Raw genomic sequence first — 19,884 nt, forward strand, 5'->3', positions numbered from 1 at the left:
TTTACATTTTAAGCATTAAAACTATCGTTCTTTCTCTGAGTCCCTACTTACAGTGATTAGAATGATAACTGCTGTGGTTTGAACACTTCTCTCCCATAAACCTCCTGTTAGAATGTAACTGCCCTTGTAACAGTATTAAGAGGTAGGACCCGTAACAGGTGGTCAGGTCACAAGGGCTCTAGCCTTGTGGATGGGTTAATGCCCTCACTGCAGGAATGGGTATGCTACAAAAGAACAAGCTCAGTCTCCTCCTCTGCTATCTGCATGCACACGTGTGATGGGCACACAGGCACATACACACATTCACTCACACACAAACACACTCTCCTGTCTTGCTACCTTCCCCTCAGGCTGATGCAGTGGAAGACCTTTGCCAGAAGCTAGCACATTGACCTTGGACTTCCCAGCCTCTAGATCTATGGAGAAATAAATGTCTATAAATTACCCAGTCTGTTATAGTTGCACAAAATGGACTAAGAAAATGGCACTAAAAAGATAAAACTCTTCATTCCAGAAAAGGCTGGCAGTCACAATAAATCTATATTTGTCAAGTTTCTGTCATTTTTCATGGGCCAAGCAGAAATTTAGTTTTAAGTTGGCAAAAGCACGTTTAAGGAAACGACCAGAAATTGTACACACATCTGGTAGGGAACAGAATAAATTTACTTCAGTAATAGTTTCGACAGAATATTTTAAAATATTAAAACCTAAACTTTAAAGCTCAAAGATCATTGACATCTAGTCTTTTTTTTTTTTAACTTACAGAAAACCGAACTATTCATTTGAATGACTTGTTCAAGGTCAAAGACCTAATTAGTGACAAAGTTAGAACAAATGTTTGGACCTTCCTACTCCTTGCAAGCATGTTTTCCCATAACTAAATTCACTGCTAAATAGGTCTCCCTTTTTGCTGCTATCTCTGCCTAAGGGAAAGGCTTCCAGAGAAGACATGGGTCTGTAATTTTCCTGCCACGGTCTTCGCGTGCACCTTGGCAGTCACTCTCCCACCTGGAGACTGGGACACTGGACTGGGACTCAGTCTCACAGTCTCAGCTTGCTACTGCCTAACCATGGGCTCTGCGTGGGAAACTGGACATGGTGGGTGTCTGGCTTGGGCTCTGCCACAGTTCCAGGGGCTTCTCTGGGAGGGGCCTGGTTCTGCCCCAAGTTCTGCCAAACAGGCAGTAGGTTCCACTCGTGGGAAGCCAGAGAAACACGTGGTGAAACTGTCTTATCACACAGCCCTCCAGCCCCGGGCCCTGTACAACACTGAGTTCTTCTGAGAAGGATGAATTTGGGTCATTTGTAGAAAAATGGATGCATCTTGAGAACATAATGTTAAGTTAAACAAATCAGACACACAAGCTTACATATCACACGGTTTCTCTTAAATGAGAAATCCACAGGATAAATAAATTAAAGAACAAAATAAACAATGGGTAAGAGGAAACAGAGATAGATCTTTTGCAAATGGGAAGGAGACCAAAAGATGGAGGGAGGAAAGAGGGAGTGGAAGGGGAGGGGAAATAAAAAGAATTAAGCTATATTGTATGTATGTACCAATTCGCCATGATGAATCACTATGTAATCATATGTATTGCAAATGTACACTAAGAAAAATAAATTTTTATAATGTTTACAGAGAGTATCTTTTGAATGCTAAGTGAATGTCTGGTAGTGAGGCCCCCTTGATAAATGGTAGGGCTCAGAGAGTTTCCCAGCTGAGGAAGACACTGAAGTTTTGGGTATTTGGCAACTCTAGAAAGAGAATGGAAGGCCTGTATGCTCCTCCTCCAAACCCTGCCTTTGCATTTCTTCCATTTGGCTCTTTCCAAGTTGTAGCCAGTGGCGGCAAACCTATGGCACATGTGTTGTTTTTCTTTTAAGATAAAAGATGTTAATGTATGAGTTGTCTTTTCTAAACTAAAACTTCAGTATTCAGGTTTAATTGCAGCCTTGGCACCCTGCCATAAATAAGTGGGTTTGGGGATGCAGCTTGGACACTTTTCTCTAAAAGCTCTGCCATTACTACTTTATAATAAACCAATAAATGTAAGCAAAGAGTGATTTTCCAGATCCCTGAGCCATTTTAGAGAATTACTGAACTCAAAGAAGGACTCTCAGAAACCCCTCATAATATAACTGGTCGGTCAAAAGTACAGGAGGTCTGGGACTTGCCACTAGTATCTGAAGTGGGGGTGGTTTTGTGGGACTGAGTTCTTAACCAGTGCGGTCTATCCAAACCCTGGGTAGTTAGTGTCAGAACTGAACTGAATCTTCAGAAATCCCATTGGCAAACTGGTTATTGGGGTGTGGGGTGGGCATGAAGTTGGTGTGAAAGTGTTGTGACTAAAACAACAATGCCATAAAAAAGGTAAGAGCTGAACAAAAAATTAATCCCGTTGGGTGGCATCAAGGGTATTTTCTCAGCTATTGCCCAGCATTACTGAATTATAGCAAGAACATTTTTAAAGCAATTCAGTCTTCATCTGCCTACAGGGCCTCTCAGTGCTTTAACTGCTCCCAGGAACATCAATAAACAGAGTTGTTCCTTAATTCACAAATTGCTGAGACTTCATTCCAATTTATATTTCCAACAAGGGTTTCCACAGATCTACTGTGAGAAATGCTCTTTATGTCATTTCTTGCAGTTTCTTCAAGACTCATGTTCTGCCTTCAGATGTGGTACACACTGATATCTAGCATTTTGCCTTCTGCCAGGTCATTCGGTCAGCATAGGTTACTTCCACCTGGACACATGGCTAGCATTCTTATCTTCTCATGTGTGGGTAATAATACAGAGGTAATGATACAGTGCTACTACTGATAACACATCTCTTACTAATTTAACAGGCCCAAAGTTAATTTATTTTCCATCTCTGGGCCAAGTATATAAAGGTTTACACTAGACAATCTCTTAGCTTTCACCACAATCTACAGAGGGTCAGGGAGTACAGCCTAATGGTGAAGCATGAGCTTAGCACTGGCAAGACCCTGGGTTCAAACCCCAAGACCAAAAAGAACAAAATAAAAATCCCCACAGAAAACGCAACATTTACAAATTCTAAAAATGCGCATGTAAAAGATTTTCCTTTTCCTCTATACAGTTGTAAATGATTTATTTTAAATTTCCCCTCATAGATTTGATGTCTCTACTATATTCTGAAAAACAAACCATAATAAAATTTTCCCAATGACATGACTCTACCAATAAACAGATCATTACTTCAATAGTAAGGCAATATCCTGTGCCAGATTCTTTGAGCAAAATGCTTGCATGTCATATTTATTTTATTTTTTCTCATAATTCTAATATCAGTGATTTTTATAAAGAGAGACTCCCAACTCATTTTGAGTAATTTGAGTTTAATAGTAACGTTTCAGAAAACATCCTGAGATCTGTTAACTTTTTTCATGCCTCTCTGACCCATTCTCACGACATGGGCACTCAATTTATATTAACCTATCAACCTCTTCCATCTGTTCCTCCCGGCTATGTCTTCTCCGCTGGCTCTGAGTACAATTTTCATATCCAACATCAGCTGAGCAGTGCTTCACAGGATATTTCTTGGCCAATAACTCTGCTCCATAACCGGAATAAACACTTCAGTCTGCATTTTTATATCAGTATCCTTTCTGACTAAAAATTAGAACTTCAACCAACTTTCGATAGACATTTAATAGAGAGATGTTCTATTTTCAAAGTTTGAGTTTTTGAAAAAGTTATATTAAGGCTATAAAGTTAATTATACACATCAAGGTTATTTTATAGGATGTAGTAATCAATTTTCAAAGATATTCAAAATTCATAAGCAGCACAGATTGTTAGTTCTTAATTGTTTTTCCTGTTTGTTTTTTGGTAACAGAGATTGAACACAGGACCTTGCGCTTGCAAGGCAGATGTGGTGCCACTGAGCTAAATCCCCCGCCTCTTAATTGATTTTTATTTTTAATTTTTCTAATTCTTTCATTAACCACTTAATAGATTACCTGAGTGTCACTCGGACAGCACTTGTTTACGTACTGACTATCCAGGGCATAGCTCAGGCAGATGTTATTTCAACCAGTCGATTCTTGCATGGAATAAATTTGATAAAATTGTCATCTTTATATTTCCTGTTATCTTATAAAACTTAACAAAAATATGCTATTTTGGTCATTCTGTATTTAAATAATTGGACTGGTAAATGGATAAGATGAAAAAAAAGAAGTCTTAACTTACCAAGCTTATCTGTTAAGTGCACAAGAAGTTATTCAAAAAAGGAAATGTTTTAATGTTAATATAAAAATGCATTATTTCAAAAGTAAGGCAGGCCGGGGATTTAGCTCAGTGGTGCCGGCGCCTGCCTCACAAGCGCAAGGTCCCGAGTTCAATCCCCAGTACAAAAAAACAAAAACAAAACCAAAATTATGGCAATACATGTAGGATTTGGAAAAAAAATCTCAAAACAAAAGAGGGAAACCACTATTTATCTCATGGAATTAAAGTAATGAAAAAGTTCAAAATGACAATTTTTATAAAGATTATCTGACTTTCCAAATTTACACGTCTCAGCTTTCCCATAGTAGCTGGTCAGTTTTTCTTGCATTTAGTAAAGGCTGTAGAAAACCTGTGCTTCACACTGCAATGATTCACTTGCTGTCATCCAAGATTCTGGTGTAAGTCAGGTGTACTGGCACATGTCCTAGTGGAGTTTGCCTTGCTTCTTAGACAGTAAAGAGCAGGAGATAGGGAAGGACTCAGGAAGAAGCCATGTGTTGTTCCAGCAACCTTTACACTTCCTTTCACATTAACAAAAGCTATGTGCAACTGTAAGCAGTGTTGCCTTGAAGCAGACAAGTGTGACATAATTCTTCCATTCGTCATCTATGCTACCCTTCCTAACATCACTCCAATCATCATGTTTGGCATATAAGCTTTCAGTCATCTTTTATGTGAATATTTCCTAAGGATACATGGCTTTTTTTAAACTCACATCCTAGATCATTTATCTGATTTACTGCCAACAATTCTTCCTTATTATTGTATAAGAAAAAATAATATTTTTGCATATCAAAACCCCTCTGCCAAGAAGGCATCCATCAAAAGTGGAGAATAAGATAATTGGCCTTGTTTGCAACAGTATGTTCTGCATTTAAAGATGTCTCATTACCACATATGCATAATCTGCCTGCAACGGAACTAAGACTCTCAAATTTCATCATTTCCATGAAGCTTGAAGCTGCCATTCTTAGCGATTAACCACTATCCACATTGCTTCAATCTGGGTTATGGTGACTGCACAGAGATTTCTCACAGATAGATTAGTATACACATGTTAATTTGCAGTTCATATATATCCTTCTTTTCCCCAAATACAGCTTTTAAAAAATTCACCTAGATAAGTTTTAGGGCAATGAAACTATTTTGAAAGCATAATGATGGTTACATGTCACTAATAAATACAAATTCAGGATGATACAGTGGACCCTTGACTTACGAACTTAATCGGTTCCTAAAGGCTGGGTGTAACTCAAATTGATTGTAAATCAGTACAGCTGAGATCTGGATGTTTAACTGGAGACACATTGTAGATAACAAGAGGCAGATGAATATTCCATTAACCTAAATAACCCAATGTGTTCGTACTCAGGCTGATTGTAATTTCAGGGTTCACTATACTGATGTGTCAAAGTCAGCTCATCAGTTACAACAAATGTATCACACTGGTGCTGCATGGCAATAGTGGGAGAAGTTTGCTTACAGGAAGAAAGCATACAGCAGCTCCTTGTACTTGATGCTGAATTCTGCCGTGAACTTAAAACTGCTCTAAAAACTAAAGTGTATGTAAAATGAAAAAAGCTCCCATATGTTTAGCATTTTAATGTGTCTGAGAAATGCTATATTGTGATAACACAAAACAGAAAAACAATACAATTTAGATGTCATCATCCCCGCCACCATCATAATCATTCCTTTTAAATGTAAAAGAACGTTTGAAAGGGTGAGCAAGATATTAAACAAGATTTAAATAATAAAGCTAAGTGATAATTTCAGGATCAGGAGAAGACAATTTTCAGTATCAACATTTCTTTTCTTTACAATAATGAGTCAAGGGGAAGTAACTTTTCTTTTCTTATCTTTAGAACAATGAGTCAAGGGGAAGTAACTGTCAGTTCACATGTCAAATCATGATTATTTCTAACATGTAGTTCCGATGATCTATTGGACAGATTTTAAAATATGTACATTTCCATTTGGAGTTTAAATGAAGTTTCCTAAATAAATTAGGGGCTAAAATACCTTTCTTTACTTCATATAACAACACCAACTATTCTAAATATATTCTTTGTTTTAGATCTACATGAAAGCAACTGCCCAAATTTTCCATTAAAACTGTTTATGTGTGAAACTGTCCAAAGGGCCTTTTAAAAGTAGAATGATAGTTTCTTGGAAAATAGTTATTTTGTTATTAGAAAATATATTCTAAAACAAAAGCACAGTAAGAGTGAATCGTGCAAGCCATTGCTCCAGTGATGAATTCTGTATGGAATAATAAGAAAATTGTTCAATGTCTTTGGAGCTAACAGGCTTTTATCTAGAAACTTCATCAAACTGGCAGGCTCTACTCTGCATCTGAGTGAGTTCTGAGAAGCCAATAATAAATCATGTACTCACCATGTGCACTATAAAGTCACATTTCTGGTGGGTTCCTTAAATTAATCTAAAATGAGGTTTATAATAATTTTCTTTCTAAAATCTAGTCAGGGAACAGCCTGAAAAAAGAAAACTACCAATGTTAGGAAAGTAAGATTTTAGACCATTGGTGGAAAAGTCTTACTTGATTGAAACCACAGAGTTGTTTAACTTGGATCCCTCCATTAGAAAAGTCAATAAAGTAAGCCAAGTCTTTAAATGTTTATGTTACAGACTCCTCAAGAACTCTCGTTTTCAGGGGCACATTTAACCAAACTGCCTTTCAATGTGGTTTAAAACCTTTTTTAAGGTTTGAGCCTTAAAAATAGCAGAAGACTCCATTTTTAAAAATGGAGTACTACTCAGCCATAAAGAATGAGAAACTAGAGACATTTATAGCTAAATGGATGCACACTGAGGCCATACTCTTAAGTGAAATAAATAGGACACACGTGTAAATACCAAATAGTTTCTCTGTTATGAGAAACTGAAAGTGTAAATAAGGATCAAAATGTGTAATAGATATTCTGAAATAGGAAGAAAAGTTCCAAAGGGGAAGGGGAAGTGGAAGGGGTTGGGGAAAGTAAAGAAGGGAAAGGAATAAATATGAGAGAAGGAAAAACATAAACAAAGTCTTTGTATATAGAGAGGGGTAGAGGGGCTGAAGAGAGGGCAGAGGAATGGGGAAAAAATAAGAACCAAGATATATCATGTAAAGGTACAAATTCCCAATGATGAATGTCATTATATTGTATACCTAAAATGTACCAATAAATTTAATTTTTAAAAAATAGCAAAAGAAAAAAAAAGCAGAAGACAGGGCTGGGGATTTAGCTCAGTGGTTCCACCGGCCTGCCTTGCAAGCACAAGGTCTCCAGTTCAATCTCCGGTACCAAAAAAACAAAACAAACGAAATAGCAGAAGACACCACACCTGCCTCACAACCCCAAGGTCCTGAGTTTGATCCCCAGTATGGGGAAAAAAAATAGCAGAAGAATGGCTGGGAAATGTGGATGACACTAATATCATCTGCATGAATCGCAGGAAACTGTAACTCTACACAATCATCCTTTCTGTTTTAACCTCACTAAAATGGAGAATATCTTAAATTTTCATACTATTACACTGAAAATAAACTTAAATTCTTGGGAAACTTATACATTTACTTATTGTGCTGCAATAATTTTCTTTTAATGTACTCTCAATGCATATTACAGAAGCATGAGTCTCATCTGTTTGAATTTCCAAAAGACAGAAATAAAATTAGATTTAAGGGAGAGATAGTATAACGCTGATTCCAGATTCAGTGAGCAGATCTTTACCCACTAGAAACTACTCATAAAATAAGTTAATAATTTCAGAAATGTAAAATATTTTTAAAAGGACCTTAGAATTTGCTCAATGCTTTTTTATTTCAAGAAAGGCTCAAAAGAGATGAATAACTTCCTGAAATTTAGAAGCTTGTTACAGACTGAGTCATATCTCCCAGTTCAATGTTTAACACACTTTGCTCTCACCAACAGTTCAAACAGTAGGCAATCACTTGGAGTCTACAGAGTAGAAACGTCAAGACTTACGCTTCTTTCATGTATATTTACATGAACTCTGTCACATCTACTTTTATCACATGGTTATAACATAGTGTACCAAGTCAACATGCAAGACTTCTGTAACAGACTCAAAGAAATACGGAGGCTCAGCACTACCAAAAGTCATCAGTTCCATTTACGCTCTTGACTATGCACAGCTGGGACACTGCTAGTTTGCTGAACTAATCAAACAAATTAGTAAATGCAAGTGTGTTTGAGTCTTTAGACTAACATTCAAAATATTCATGCATATCTTTCATTCAATCAGTCAATCATTCATCCAGCCAATCTTTACTGAGCATCTAGCAAGTGCTAAGCATCTAAATGTAGTTCTAGACATAGACCCTAGAATCATTATTTAACAGAAATTGTCATAAAGGTTTGATCAACATGGAGTTGTCAAAAAATATGGTGAAAATTTTTTTTAAATTTATTACAGTAAAAGAAGCATTCCCACGAATCCTCCTTAAACCACCCCACCATTTGGACACATTTACCTCATCCTTTTCAGCAATCTGTCTTTTGTTGTACTGTTTTCTTCTTATATTTGAACATTTACCTTATCTTTTGATCACTCCTTATGGATAAAGATACAGATGTTGGGCCACCTGACATTCAAGGATACAGACCGAGCATCTGAAATTAAAGTTTATAGCCAACTGTCTGTGGGACCAAGCCTAGGCAAGTTATTACCCTCTTTTAATCTCAAAAATATAGGTTACTATACCTTACTTGGTTAAGACAACAAAAAAAAGAATTTGTAAATGTCTAGCTGGCACACAGAATAAACCTAATAAATTTTAGTGGTTTTACTTCCTCGGTGTATTCTCCTAATTAAAAAGTATCCTTTACAATATAGGAAATGCAATTATACAAATTGCATTTGTCTCTTTTAATCAAAAATTTATGGTACAGCTCACATAAAAGACAAAGGTAAGACAAATAAATGGTTTCTAAAACCCTTTGCATGTCAAATTCTGAATTGAGACCTTGTGTTTCTAATTGTTCTGCTGCCTGGAACCATCCCATTTTCACTGTTTAGATTCTCTGCAGTTTTCAGTGCGTTTCCTTCATCTCAGACATACATGTGCCCAAACACAGTAAAGCATAGTTAATTGCATGTCTTAAATTAAAAGACAAAAATAATGCACAATTAATTGAGGGAAATTGTTAGTTGGTGAATGAGTCTTGCCCATCATACTCTGTCTGCGGGATGCATGCCAAGTGTGCATTCCAAAGAGCTGATTCCATCCCTGCCCCCAGGGGAGGTGCACAGGCGCCACTTCTGCAGAGCAGCCTGGGCTGAGGACTCAGCCACCTTGCAACATTCGCCATCACATCTGCAGCATGGTAGCTTTCCCTACAAAGATGTTCAGTACAGGACCGGGCCTGACTGGCAACAATTGGAAACCACACAAATGCTCATGAAGAACTGAACAGACTAGGTTTTGTTGAGTAATGGAAAAATCTAAGTGGTTATAAATGACTTTGTCATACTCAGGAGCATGAGAAGATGCTCATGACATATTTTTATGGTGAAAATGTTTATAAAATAGTATATTTCTTTTTTTGAGGATAAGCAATATATAGATGAAGCATAAAATAAGAGAAAAGAAAAGGAGAAGAATGTAATTGGTGAAATACACAACGAAACTGTTAACATTTGTCGTTTCTGAGTTGTTCAGACTTTCAAAATTTTCAAATCTTCTAAACAATCATTTGAGTTTTTAAAAATTGTATTTCAATTTGTTCCTGAATCCAATATTACAAAATGTCAGTTTTAAGGATTCATGAAACTCCTCAGATGAACTTTCCTGGCTATCATAAAAACAACATTTTAAAATTAAAAAATAATCCCTGGTAAGCACATATACACAATTTTCTGTGTTATTATATACACAAATCAATTCTATAAAAATATATCTTATAAACATACAAGAAACATGTTCAACACAATTAAATGTTCAATACAATAATTTATGACCTTAACTGTATACATGTATATTTCATATGAAAATCACTATAAATCCTTTTTAATTTACTCACACCGATGAACTACAAAATATATTCACAGCAAAGCCAATAACTCTGAATTTGGAAAACAACAAAACTTCTCTTTTCCATCCACCTACACTCTCAGTATTTTCTACACCGTAACAGAAAGACTTACATCTAGCCACCTGGTGTAATCTTGATGCCAAATCTAGCAATAAACAACACACACACATAAACACACACCAGTTTTATTATTTTCATCAAAGTGGATGCAGAGAAACAGTTTACAGAGTTTTGCAATATATTAGCAATTGTGCTAACTTTTGCTTTATTTCAGTTTTGGAAGAAAAGAATACCCAAAGCCCAAAAGAGGACATTCCTTTCAACAGCACAGAACAGTCTACTGACCTTGAAACAGGACATAATCATTTTCAGTCCTCTTTTATTTACTATAGGTTGGAGCAGGAAAAGATAATCATATTTCAGAAAAAGCCCATATCTCAACCACAGGCATCTTTATGTCCCAAGGGTGATATTTCCATTCCATTCTTAATGGAATCAATTTCTAATCAGCACATGTATTCAAAAATAATTGCAGCAATGCAACACCAACACATCACGCTGCCACAAGGCAACATCCCCACTACCAGGAACCTAATAAACATGGTCTCGGGCAGCACAGAGCACCTGGGAGATGCAGAAATGTCAGCCTGGCTCTGGATGCGGCTCCAGCAAGGAGGGTAAGACAATTCTGTTTTCCTTTGGATGCCCAAGGACACCTGGAGGAGGCTTTGAAGTTGGAAAAGGCTGATCTTAGAACTTCTAAGAAAGGAATGATTCATCATGGGCCTACTCCAGGACTCCAAGTTTTAAACAATAATGTGTTACTTTACAATATTGTGAGAAATACTGGCAACAATAGTCATTTTTGAAAAGGTTAAACTGGCGCTAGATTTCTAAGTTACGAAATTCTTAGGGGAACATAAACCATTGATGCCACATATCCCATTATGCCATGAAATGGGCCAGATAATTTCAGGTTTCTTCAAGTTTGGCAAAAATAGTGATAATCTGCTGAAATTGGATTACACTACAATTCTACTTTGGAGTATTCTTGACAATTTCAGAAGAGTAAGTAAAAATATTCTTAAATATATTTTATGCTCATAATTTTACGACTTTTCCTTTGGAAACAGGTACTGACATTTGATTAATGTTTGATTATTTAAGTAAGACTCTGATAAGCAGTCTAAATTCTATAAAAATCTATCAATGTTTTATGATGGATTTTATCCACAACTTATCCACTTCTGCTTTATGTTATCCTAAATAAAAAGTCTTCTTTCCAAAAAAAAATTTACCATGATCCATGATGACAGAAGAACTACACCTAAACAAATGCAGTGCCACCATCTGCCTGGCGCTTGCACACTGTGACAAAATAGGCTGGTAATTAACTGCTTTCCTACCGAAATCTGCCAGCTTTAACTCCCCCGTGTCGCTGATCAGAAGATTCTGTGGTTTCAGGTCTCTGTGCAAAATATAACGCTGGTGGATGTAAGATAGCCCTCGCAGCAACTGAAATAAAAACAACTGAAAAGACAGGGAGACAAAAGTTAAAATCTGAGTTCAGATAAATGCCAGTTTCTACATACATCCTGCCAAGTGTTTAGATTTAGTGAAAATGGGTACCCACAGCTAAATTTCCCACCAGATTATTGAATAGAACGTACAATATTAGCATGTAAGTCCCTAATTTATTAAGAAATAAATCTGCTAAATTTCTACCAATTTATTACATGGAGTGATACCACCTCAGCCAAAGAGATCTATTCCTAATCAGTGTTTTAAATTAAAGGAAAATATTTTAAAAATAAATCTTCCTAGTATTTCATTTCTTCAGGCTTAACATGATGATGCAAGGAAGTAGGGAGAGAATCTATAAATTATAAAAGATAAAAGATAGGGAACTATTTACCAAGTTTATGTAAATGTGTATATATTTAATTCTGTAAAAATAATATAAACACAGTATCTGTGGATTTACTCATTAATATGCTTTAAAGGAATGGAAACATAAGATGATTTGAAATAATTAAAAAAAACAGTCACATAGTCCAATTAATACCACACTGTAATTACACTGCTTGTGCACACATGGCCATAGAGATTAGACTATTGCCTAAAGACAGATATGTACCTTGACTAATTACAGAGCCAACTTACCCTAAAGGGAGAAAAAATAAGAAACAGAGATGTCAAGGATTCAAAAGCAACACTTTCACCAGAAATAATTTAACAAGTGACTAATGGCCTTTTCTGTGACGTTCCATACTGGATCTTATCGAATGTTTATAATTTGATAACAAAAAAGTGTGATTCATTAGGCTTCCCAATAATCTGCTTACAAAAGAGATTTCTTTAGAACAATTTACTTGCCAAAATTATTCTGACATATTACTTAAAAATAAATCTCCTAAGGGCCAGGGATTTAGCTCAGTGGTTCTGGCACCTGCCTCGAAAGCGCAAGGTCCGGAGTTTGATCCCCAGTACCAAAATAAATAAATAAAATAAAATAAAATAAATTAAAAAAAATAAATCTCCTAAAAAAAGAAAAGCAAATGTTACTTTTACGTGCCACCACTATTGCAGTCTATACAACCAGCTAGTAACAAAGGGGAGTTTTGAGGAGATTTTAAATGAGTTAAAAGACATAGTAGCCAGGCATGGTGGTACATACCAGTAATCCCAGAACTGGGAAGGCCGAGGCTGGAGGAGCTCTATGAGTTTGGGGTCAACCTGGGCTACATAGTGAATTCAAGTGAGGTCTCAAAAAAATGGAAAAATACCCACCCACCAAACCAACTAACCAAACAAAACACCTGATGGTATACAGATTCTGAAATACTCAAATGGAAAAGATTAGCAATTCTTGAGGGCCCTGGAAGCTAGCATGTCTGGAATGTTCCAACTAATCAAAGGCTTCAAAAGTCAACTGCATCTTCATCATCATCACCTATTACAGGAAGGACACTCTGAAATACTGTAAGATGAATTCATCTCAAAATCTGTGTATATGACAATATGCACAGGGCACTAAAGACTTGGTATTACTATTTCCAGAGCATATGGACCAGGAATTAAGTCTGTTTTGTGCTAGTCTACCTTAAAATACTGGCTCCTAAGGATCCTAGGAAACAAACATCTCTCTAAACTTCTCCTCTCACCCTTTTCTGTACAGGAAGAGGAAAGACTTAACACCATCAGCAGCAGCTTCCAGCCTCATTCCTCACTTCTAATACCCACTGGATTCTGAAGTTTACACTTTACAATTTCTAAAAAAATTTCATACTCTTTTAGTTTAGAAGAAAAAGGGAGCAAATAAATTATTTTGCCTTTCAAAGGCTTTAACACACATACACACACATAAGCAGACCACATATAAATTCAATTTCAAAAAATAAACAGTTTGAAAAGAAATATTTTGGCACTCTACAAGATGTTAACTGATCCTGGGGAACCATCAGAGACTCAGGTTGTCTATTTAACCATGGCGATGAATTTTAAGAAGCCTATAACACTTACCACATGCCAGTTACTGATCTATGCATTATAGAGTATCATTTCATTTAACTTCTGTGACCATTTTAATTGGGTAAATACTATTATTATCTCCATACTTGTCAGAAGAAAGTGGATTCGTTTTTTTAGATCACAAAGCAATGAAGCAGCAGAGCCAAGGCTCAAACCCAAGCAGTTTGACTACAAAGAATGTGCCCTTCGCCACCTCCACTATGGAAAGACTATGGAAACACAATTTGCTGAAACAAAAGCTGTTTCTTCCAACTGACAGCATAAAATATGGGCAGTTGGTAACACAGCCTCCAAAGCCACTGAGCCCAGCTCTAGTTCCCACTGTGCACCCATCATTGCCCTGCATTCCTTGATCCTCAGCCACCTTGTCCTCCACTAACACACAGTGTATCCTACTTTCCAACTCCTTACTTTGTTCTTACCCCTTCTCTACCAAAGCTCTTTCTTTCCTTTGCCTGCTGAACTTCATATACCGCATAGTTGGCTCGTCAGGACTTGATCCTCCCCGCAGCCTTTCTTGATCCCTCTCCAGGCCCTCACCCTACTCCTCACTGGTCTCTGTGAGGTGCTCCTCCTCAGTGCACCAGTGTACACTCTGCACATGTCTATCACAGCATAGTATTTACCATACCTCCCATAGACTGTGCGTCATAATTACCTGCAGCAATTGGGTGTGTAACTCCTATACCACTAGTGGGATTACTCAACTGAACTTAGAGAGATCTGGATTCAAAAATACAACAAATGTGAAACCCTAGAATTAGATTCTCTAGAAGGTAAGGGCAGAAGTGGACATATCAAACAATACCAAAAGGCTCTTCCTTTAATACTTTTACTAATTAATGAAAATATATAATCCTCATGCTAATCCAGAAGCTATTCAAATAGGGTATCATGCTAAGGGAGATTAGGAAAATCAGTATTAGAAAAGGATATGACTACACACTTCAGTTGTAAGTGCACACAAAGAGCAAACGTGACAAAGCTCAAAACATATGTTTAGTTTTTGAGCAATGCAGAAAGTTAAGTCAGAGCAAATCTCAATAGAATTAATTCATGGGGATTTATACAGTGGCAGCCACATGTGTCAGGTGCTGTTATACAAGCGGGATGAAAAGATGCTAGAAAAGATAGAAGATGTGGTCTCTGGACGCAAGGAGCTCACAGGGCTTTAGGTCTAACAGCCACACACAGGGTTGAGTGCCACTTAGAGATATCTGTACCCTAAAGGCAATGAGTACCATAGGCACAAAGGAAGGAGGATCTGACAACAATGTATTAGAACTGGTTCTGCCATCAAAGAAACAATAGCCTGTGAGAAGACAAGGAACCAGGAAACTTGCCATTCTGAAGACAGAATTCATTACATGTAAAAATCTTAAGGAAACTGAATCAAGCATTCACTAGACACAAAAGTTGAAAGGATGATATGATAAACTTCTTGCTATTCTCGCTATTCTAAGGGAAAATATTAAGGAGATCAAGCGAGTGGGTATAATATAAATTCACAAGTTAAATGTAAGAATATATAAATCTATGAAACTAGTACTCATCATCACAAAAGTTATGGTAGAAACAGGACAATAAAAGGCCACTGAATTCGTTAACAAATTAGAGGTGTTTCACAGGCCATATTTTAATGCGGTTAGCAGCACAGCAATAAGGATGACTCAGAACCCTGGGTTACTGCATGAGCTGGAGTGCACCATGCACCACTCTTAGGGAATAGAGAACTCAAGGCTTGGATTGTCTTCCTCTAGACAAGCAAGCAAGTACCTGACTTTCCCAGTTCAATTACTGAGAAAGCCACACTATAACACAGCAAGCTATACTTGACCTTCTATGAAAAACCAGAGGACAATGAAAACAAGAAGGCCCACCAAAGACAGAACTACACAGACAAAGAGTAAGACTCAGGTTTGCTATCAGAAGTCCATAAATATCAATTGAGTTTCAGGTACTGAAAAGAACATAAGAGACTGACAAATACTAACTAAAAGCTTAGTCTAATTTAAATCCTATTCCTAGTACTTTTATTTATATTACTTAATCTTTTCTATCTCTAACTCTGCCCATTTTTTTTCTTTTAAACAAATGAGAAAACTAAAGCTAAAGTAAGACTAAGAAAACAGAATCTCACTCAAAGTCATCAATAGTCACACAGTGCCTATGAACTTTTCATCACACCTAATTATTTTAAATGAGGCTGGTGCTTACTAAATGAATGGATGAGTATGGCTATACACCCAAATAATCAAGACACTTCTATTATTAAGTGGTTTCAAGTTTGTAAAAGCCTCAATTAGGATATGTTATAATGAACACATGATTCTTGAATTTCTGTTTTTGCTATTTAAAATCTTCTTGGGGAGAAGTAATGTGGCAGAAGGTAGCCTTGTGCACTTAAGTAGATACATTATATCCGAAACCATCTCCCCATCTTCCTAATTTAGTAACCATAAGGTCTTCCTAAAAACACTCTGTTACCTCTGGATATTCCACTCGATCTTTATTGAAAAAAAGACTCCTCTAAATCCATCAGTGTATCACTGAAGATTTACATTCTAGTTTGAGTATGTTCAATTTCTGCAATGAAAATGCCAAGGAGAAAATGGCTTAAAATGCAATGATGTGATGACCAGTGGCACTTGTCAGTAGTAGATCTATCTTTAGCCTGGCTATCTTGCCACCTGCTAAGGAAGAAGCATACACACTCAGTGCCAGGGCATATATTTCTTGGGAGTAACCCTTAATATGTCATATATTGCCTTTTGAAACTCTATAAACTTTAAGTCAGTGAAAGTATTAAGATGAGGTATTTTATCATAAGTTTAAAAGTAGTTGGTAAATACCACATACTGTTGGATTTAATATGTTGTATTTATTGCTTAGAAAATCACTGACACTTACAGTGAGCAAAAAGCTTTATAACCAATCCATGACACCAGTGTCTAAGATGTGAGGTCAGATGCCTAATCAATGTCTAGAGTCATAGGTCCTATGAATGATCAGAAATATGTGGGTTAATATATGCAGTTCACTTGATATGAGGTCATATCACAGAGAACATCTGCAAATTTTCAAGGCATGAATAACTTCCTATAAGGGATATCCAGGGTTTCTTAAGGATCATAGGAGACTAATAAGTCCTCTAATAAGAGCTATTAGAAATGGCCCCCTCCCCAACAGCATTTCAGTAATTTCTTATATGACAGCCAAGCTGCTTTTCTGTCAGCTCATGGCTATATTAATATCTCTGTATCTTAGGTTGGTCACCCTGAAAATAACTATTTGTGTTTTAGATGCCTATAGCCATTTACATTGTAAGTTTATGCCATTCTGTAATTTTATGAATAATAAACATTGAAGAGTCTATGTAAATCTAAAAACTATAATATCTACCATTTATTGAAGGCTGAGTATGATAGACATTGTGCTTGGTATTTTATATTTGTTAGATAATTCAATCCTTATAACACCTACCTCCCAGGCAGTCATTATTTTCCCTATTACATAGACAAAGGAATAAAAGCTCAGAGAAATTCAATGAATTGGTAAAAGGGATGCAGAAGATCAAGTAAGAGGCAGTACTGATAAATGAACACACCTTCGTCTACTCTGACACTACAATTAAGAGTACTACAACCCCAAAAGTATGCATACTGCTGGATTAATGCAGATACACACTGTGAGTCCAAGGTTACAAAATGTGACACTTCAAATAATACGTTCTAGATTTAATACCCTCATTATGTAAAAACTTATGGCTTCACAAACATAAAATTAGCCATATATCCAATTTTCTAAAATAATAATTAGAAACTTTGAGTCCCTGATATAGCTAATAAATATCAAAATATTTTATAGTATGTATCAGATAAGTTTTATTGCAATACTAGATCTTCAATTTTTAAAATCCAATCATGAGTCATACTTTTTAATTGAGTTTCAAAATACAGTAGAGATTTAAATCTTAAATCCTAGCTTGTGATATAATGCATCTGATACACAGCCACTTTGCATTTTACAAAGCAACACTAAAATTTAATGTGTGAATTTTTATAAAATACTTATAAGTTTATTCAGATATATAAAGAAGATTGAAATAAACCTAACTATTCAACATTATGGTATAATTTATGTATTGTTTTGAACATACTTGGAAGTATTAGTGTGCTACTGAGATGGTGTAAGACACAAGTACTCAAAAAAGGGCATCAGGGCATTCATGTGTACTTTTATGCAATGTACTTCTTATAGGCCTGGCTCTTAGAAAATCAGAATAGCAAAGGGAGCGTGGTTTCCCACTTTCCCACCCTTTTTTAGTATCTGCTTCATTGTTTCACACCCTGCAGGCTCTGAGATACATGACATATTTCATAATTTCTAAATCATGCAACAAGTGACAGACACCTCTAAGATTGTAGAACATTAACATGCTCTTCCTACAGACAATAGTTTTCTGAAGAAGAATAGCTTGAAAAAAAGAAATCAGGTACATGGGAAGGTCTTGAGAAAATAATCGCTTGCAGTTTCTGTGATCCTTGAGGCATGAAGTAGTAAGAATTTATACTTTGAGAAGAAAATACTTCTGAGTTCTACTAGTAGCTACTTACATAAAAGCTATGCCTATCTAAAACAATCAAAAGAATTCCCCTGTAGTGTATATAATCTGTGCCATGTGCTGATCTTCCTCCTAGGGCATCATATCTTTCCTGGTAATCATACATCCACAGGTGTATCACACAGGACCCATCTTAGACTGGACAAAGGCAAGGTGGATAAGCTGGCTGGAAGCATGAAGCCCAAGATGGTGTTGCCCTTATGCTCAATGGGTATTCCCCAAAATGAGCACTCCCATGCTACAACTAAAGCATCATATAACATACTTGTAGTAACTGCCTGCATTTCATCATTCCTTGGAGTGGTTTCTTTTCAATCTGGGTTTTAAAGTACTCCTAGGGAAGAGTGCACTGCTTAATTAGCTGCTTTGATTCCTCTGTTGGATCTAAATTTTTAACAAGCTTATCAGTGGATGATGTCAAGAATACAAAAGACATATTCTAAACAACTGAATGCTGACCACACATCCTCTACCAAAAATTCACCCCCAAATGTCCAACACAGTATGAACTGATATATGATATTTAATTTTTATCTTATCATTAATCCTCCACTTTCTAGACATGGAAAATTATTTTGTAATAATGAAAATAAGAGAGAAACGTTCAGAAGAAGCCTGGACAGGTGGTTGACACTGGGTATCGAATTTTTAAAAGCACTTTAATGACCTCATGAAATAATCATATTTTCTAAAATACAGAATTATGAAAGGCTCCATAATATTCATGGTAATGCATAAGACATCATCATGAGTTAAATGAGAGCCCTAATGAAGAACATGGAGAAAATCAAGTGTCATTTGATTTTCTATTTGAACATTTGAAAGTCCCACTTAGGAATCGATTCTCAATGCCATCTGTGTAAGAGCACCTTAATTTGGCATAACATTATTCTATCTGTTACACACCTGCGTGTTCTCTGGAGAATGAAGAAAAATAGAAACTTCTCAACCCTAATAAACCTAACATCTGCATTAATTAGTTTATCTTTTAAAATAAAAACAAAGGTCCACTTTATGACAGCAGGATATCAGATAGTTCAAAAAACATAAGCAGAGAGTTCAAAATTATTTCGGTCATTTACAATTATTCCAGAAAAATGGCAAGTGTGGTTTTGTAGGAAGTCTTCTAGCAAAATCTTCATGCCATAGAAATGGAAGTACACCACACAGAAACACAGGAAGGTTCAATCTTATGGCAGGTAAGATTCAAACATGTCCTACATGTCCTTTTGGGCCGGGGATTTAGTTCAGTGGTTCCGGCACCTGCCTCGCAAGTGCAAGGTCCCGAGTTCGATCCCCAGTACCAAAAAAAACCCAAAAAAAACCATGTACTTCTTTGGGTATCAGTTGGAGACAGCATCAATTAATCTTTTCTTTTTCATGAATCTTAATTTTCTATCTCTCAT

At 36.3% G+C, this 19,884-nt stretch overlaps 1 protein-coding gene across 6 annotated transcripts in view; it reads right to left on the reverse strand.

Annotated features, from left to right (window-relative positions):
* Positions 1-19,884, reverse strand: part of Cdk14 (cyclin dependent kinase 14) — a 617,491-nt gene that overhangs the window by 301,108 nt on the left and 296,499 nt on the right. For all 6 annotated transcript variants that reach the window (XM_021242623.2, XM_087204731.1, XM_087204728.1 and 3 more), the window contains one exon: positions 11,730-11,853. In XM_021242623.2, coding sequence (XP_021098282.1) covers positions 11,730-11,853 — 124 coding nt within the window. The remainder of the gene's footprint in view (positions 1-11,729; positions 11,854-19,884) is intronic.

This window comes from Heterocephalus glaber, unplaced genomic scaffold (genome assembly GCF_053883595.1).
Source record: "Heterocephalus glaber isolate CG9 unplaced genomic scaffold, H.glaber_assembly_v1.0 deba00000546, whole genome shotgun sequence".
NCBI classification, from domain to species: domain Eukaryota; kingdom Metazoa; phylum Chordata; class Mammalia; order Rodentia; family Bathyergidae; genus Heterocephalus; species Heterocephalus glaber.